Genomic DNA, 5,420 nt, shown 5'->3' with positions numbered 1-5,420 from the left:
ACTGTGTGTCATTAATGGATAACACTGTTCTGCAGTTGCTTTTCAGTGAAATGGGGAACTATCACCATATCACATCACAGACAGACATTGTACCTGGACTAAAATTTGAGATCACACCATAAATACACAGATGCCACTTAAGCTATTTGCTGTCACAGAACTGCTTTTCTCACAGTCATACATTCTGCCTTGAATGTCACAGCAGTGATGTAGTATCTGCAGAAATGCTCAACTGATTGGGTGTTTTCTAATTACAATTACAGATTAGGTGTCTAAATTGTAGTATTTCCTTTCACAATCTTTTATTCTAACATCAAGGACAATACACAGTGAAACATTCGTTCTTCTGTATTGCCCCCTTCTAACTCCGTGTTCAGTCTAAGAAATTCATTAGTGAGACAAGTTGCACAAATGTCCCACAGTTCTTACTTTAAAGCACATTGTTTCTCACTGCCCTTCACTTAACTTTTCATGTTAGGACACATCCAGCAGCTGTTTCCAACCACTAATAAAGCAGCAGGCTGTACCTGTACTGACAGCAGGAACAACATTAATGCCCTGCTTTCACATCCTTCCTGCATAGGAACACCAAGTGAACTGATAATCACTGTGCAGCTAGCAAGGGACTGGATGGGTGGAAAAAGGACAGTGTGGGGCATCTTGAGCAAAACAAAGAGTGAACTATCTGACATGGCAAACATATGTGCATTTCAGGTTTAAGAAATAACTTACAAGAAGAGTGAGGAAGAGGAGGAAAGGAGAAAGGCAAATCTGGACTTTAGTAAGGCAAAGAAAAATCAGATAGTGACAGACTATTGCCTATAATCAAAGTTGCAGCCCAAATCAGACATTTTTTTTTCCCATAAGCTAGGTTCAGTTACTTTTCTCACTGAGAGAAAGGTATTTACAGATCATGACTTAGCAAAGAAAAACCTGCCTGTGTAAAGAACAAAGGTGGTGAAGTCAAAGGCAAATAATTAAGTTGTTCCCCAACTCCACTATGTAATCACTTGTATGATCTGAACTATGATACAGACATCAACTTTGCATCTACATTGCTAACAGCAAAGAAAAAAAAAATTAAACATAATGTTATTCAAACATTAAAGAACTTATATGTTAGCAAATTTTGAACCCAGGAAAATTGGGATGTGTTGCCTCAGAAAGTGAATTAGATGATCTCTAGCCTGAACGATCCTATGATTTTGAGAACTACCTTCTACAGGCTTGATTAGCCTACAAAATTACCTTCAAAAATATGTATATTTATAATTCATTAGAAAATTTGCATTTAAAGAAGAAACCATATATAAACTGTACTTTTCCAGCTAGCAGACCTAACACTGTAACAGGTGATGGTGTCTCACTTTACATCATCTTTGCATTCACTTCTTTGTTACCTAGGAAGCAAGCACTGCCTTATTTCAGACTACTTAAATCAAAGACATTGTTCAACCCAATTCAGTTGAAGTAGCACAGAGCTGCATGTTGATCAAAATTATTTACTTCAATTAAGTTCATTATGCTGATGGGTTTTGTTTATAGACTTATGATAGAACAAATAACTCAAACACAAATGAGAATGTGTGTATGTACTTACACATAAGTAAAAAGTCATCAGCTAACTAATTATACATCAGTTTACCTGTACTGAGGCTTGCTTGACTTGGCTGAGCTTGGTCCTCTGGAATCCCAATATCTGTTGCTATTAACCTCTTTCCATGTGAAAAGTCTGTTTTTTGTGTATCAGTACTGATGTATGCATCTGTAAATACTGTCAATGTTCCATGTTCTGCAAAATATCTATAAATTGCATCAAGTCAGCTGTGAGATGCAGCAAGTCACCAAAGTAAGCAGCATATACACATAAAAAATAATCCCCATTTATTTGAGAAACAGTACATAAAAGAAATAATCAACTTGTACACACACAGACTTAATCATAAATAGCTTTGATCAATAATTAGTACTGTGCAACCAGCCCACAGCAAACATCCATAGGTTTCTAAATGCTTGACAAGGTAGCAGAGCATTGTTGTTCCCATTTTATAGCTGGAACAGAAGTCAGATGATTTGTCTGAAGGCTCAAAGGAAAGCAGTGTCACAAATGGGGAAAAGGTATGGACTCTCCATTCAAGCCCAAACTCAAGCCACAAGCATGTTGACCATTGACTAAATTTTAAAAAGCTGATTTTTCAAAAAAAGAGACAAAGGAATGAGTTGGTTCCTAAAACTCAAAGAAGAAACTAAGCTTTCTTGTGGGCACAGGACATGATCATTGTTGTGGCAATCTGAGATTCAGTAACACCACACAGCTTGATAAGTGCTAAATATGCAGAAATGGCACCGTAGCACAGAGCAAGTATAACTGCAAGGCCCACTGGAACCACCAAAACTGAGCTGGTGGCACAGCAAAACTGCGGAGAATCCCCAGAAATGCCAAAGGGCATTTCTTAGTCACAAAGGTTCTGTGCTGACCAACACTTCCCTTATACTACATGACAACCCAGCTGAGAGGAGGCTGCCCAGCCCCTTCCTATGGTGCGGACCATGGGTAGCATGGGTTGCCTTGGGGCACAGCTACTCCAATGCTAACCTGCTTTGAAGCAGAACTTCCCTGGGCACAGATCAGCCTGGGACCATAGATGCATTCACAAGGCCTTCCTATCTGCAGTGTGACTGTTCGTATGATTGCTGCTGGACATAGCGTGTTTTGCATTTCAGCATAGCACCACCAAGCTGAATACTGATTATAAATAGCAGTTTTACCCACTGCATATAAAAATGCTGTCTCAAAAGAAGTAGGATTTCACAGGAGGGTATTTCCATTGGCAGGGATAGAAATGGAGGCAGACATCATTTGGCATGGTTACCTGTACTGCCACTGAAGAACAGTAAAGCATTATTCACACATGTGTTCACACAAATTGCTTCAATCCACCACCACCCATTCCACAGGCACAGCACACTCCCAAACACAGAAAGACAAAGCATGCACAGCAAAGCTGGGAGAAGGACACAATGCTATTGTGGCATCCAAGGGTAATTCTTCCTTTGTGCCATCCAGAAGAGTTCACATTGCAGTCCTGTCAGCACCTGCAGGTGGGAAGCAGCGCACTCCAAGCTGCAGCAGGGGCTGCACGGCCCAGCAGAGTCACACTGGTCTCTTAGTTATGCCTGCAAGCGGAGCACTTCCAATTCTCCTGAGGTAGCAGATGCAGAGGTCTTTGTTTCATACCTTATTGAAAAAGTGCAGGAAAAGGGGACAGGAGAACAAGCATGGCGGGGTTTCTTAGGAAAGACACAAACACACAATGTAAAACAGTTTTCTGAAGTATTCCATTAGGGTAGACAGTACCAGTGCTTCCAAAAGCAAGCCTTACCCTTCCAGAATCACCTTGAAGAATAGTTATGGGATTGTTGTGGCAAGTTAAAAAAACAGTCAACCAGAGAGTTGCTAATTTCACAAATAGTATCCAGATACCTCTCTCTTCAAAGTCCTGAACTTAATGCAGAAGGAACTCCTCTACAGCAGGTCAGGGCTGGAGAATCCCAGGCTCCAAGCTATAGCAGTATACAGTACCAGCAGCTGGAAGAATAGCATTGCTATAGGGAGGCATTTGCAGGATTGATACGCAGAAAATGTTTGTCAGAAGACAAATAGACCCACTCTTTTTGTTGTTCTGCCAGTTTTTCTGCCAAGCATTTTACCAGGACAGGATCTACTTTGGAGTCAAACTTATTGGCAAACCAGTGCCCATAATTCATAAGCCATCTTAATTCTGCGGCCCCATAGATGCAGACACTACGAAGGTGGGTACCAGTGCATGGAGGATACAAATGATCTTCAAGATAATTCCATTTCACCAAACGAGTTTTGCTCTGCAAGTCTGTGATGTCTCGGGCAGACCTCGAAAGTTCCCCAGGCACTCCAGGAACACGCACAAGAGTGGCCCAGAAATGTTCATCTGGAGAGTAAGTATCCCTCGACCAATCAAAAAAGTCTTTTACAAGAGAGCTGCTAAGGATGTACTGAATGAAAGCTCGACTTAAAACAAAATAGGCACTGCCAACAAATACCTTAATATTATGAGGTGGTGGGTTTTTGGAAATGTTGGTTTTCACAGGTATCTGCATGTATTCATAAGGCACTTTCATGAGTTCATAATGATAAGTAAATCGTTCTCTTTTGCTACTACTGGGCTTTATAGTTTCCAGCATGTTTCCCCCACCGAGTTTCTTCAGTTCAGCAACCAACTGGAAATTTGATCTCAAAGGGAAATCTTGGCCACACAAGTTAATAACATACTTCCAGGGAACCGCAGAGTTCATCAGATCAGACAAACAATTTAAATCTGCTTGCAGTCTTGAAATATGTGCATAGTTCACCATCTCCAGTTTTGATGCAATGAAAATATTGGGAAAACATTTAGCTAGATTGTTCATAGCAGATTTAAAACTTTTTGCTGCTTTTTGGTCATAGTGAATGCAGTATATATTTTGATGACTGTACAGCGAATGTATGAGCCTTTCAACCATCACTGCATCTTTGTGGACAACAAAAGAATAGGCTATTGGGAAACTCTCTTCCTCCGGAGAAACAGGTATCAGGTGGTATTTCCTCAGTGTACGATACATGTCACAATCATTTGTCATTGCAATGATATCTTCATCATCTAAATCAATTATATCTTTCCTTCTTATCTCTAAACTCTTGCCGATTTCCTGAGGATCTTGCTCATATATAGATGAACAGTTAATTTCATACTGGAAGTGGTTTCTAAGATAGGAATATCTGTTTCTGACATACGAAGAGGTGCTCAAGAAGTGCTCGACCAGATAAATACTCCTAGGTGGAAAAAAGTGTCTTTCAACATGGAGGAGCTTCAGGAGTGCAATCACCCACCCTGTGAAACACAGGATCAAAATCTTCTTTCTTGTGGGACACCTGTAGGGAAACTTATGCCTCTTCATTCTGTAAGAAAACAGAGATATATCAATATTTTACAAGAGGAACAATGCACTAGTGGCAATTATGTCTTTACAACATAAACACCACCTTTCTTCTCAATCATCATGTTAATTCAAAGACAGATTTTGCCACAATAATAGGCAAAGATTTCATTACTCCCACTATCTGACTGAAGGCAATAAAACATCATTGATTTCAAATAATAACCAGCTAAATAATAAGAGTGTTGGACTCCTGCTGCATATTTTTCAGAGCACTTTTTTCTTCTATTTTTGTGACACAAACAGGAGTATAGCAACCTTTGCGTTGGCAGAAACATGCTTATCCTCTTAAGTGAGCGGAATGGAGACTTCATTTTCTGAAGCAGTTCCAGAGAATTCAACAGGAAGACCAAGTAACTCTCTCATGAGTCTGCAAAAGTCATGTTTAACAGTAGGCATTAGGACAA

The 5,420-nt window shown here is 40.0% G+C and overlaps 1 protein-coding gene across 1 annotated transcript; it reads right to left on the bottom strand.

The window, feature by feature from the left end:
• Positions 1–1,861: 1,861 nt before the first annotated feature.
• On the bottom strand, positions 1,862–5,409 carry GCNT4 (glucosaminyl (N-acetyl) transferase 4). Its single transcript, XM_003213492.3, has 2 exons — positions 5,272–5,409; positions 1,862–4,975 (listed from the first exon to the last, which is right to left on the bottom strand). Exons 1-2 carry the CDS (start codon positions 5,325–5,327, stop codon positions 3,607–3,609), a joined length of 1,425 nt encoding a protein of 474 aa, XP_003213540.2. The 5' UTR covers positions 5,328–5,409; the 3' UTR covers positions 1,862–3,606.
• Positions 5,410–5,420: the final 11 nt, after the last annotated feature.

The sequence above is a fragment of the Meleagris gallopavo genome, chromosome Z (assembly GCF_000146605.3).
Source record: "Meleagris gallopavo isolate NT-WF06-2002-E0010 breed Aviagen turkey brand Nicholas breeding stock chromosome Z, Turkey_5.1, whole genome shotgun sequence".
Classification (NCBI taxonomy): Eukaryota; Metazoa; Chordata; class Aves; order Galliformes; family Phasianidae; genus Meleagris; species Meleagris gallopavo.
This window is presented reverse-complemented; position numbering and strand designations above follow the sequence as displayed.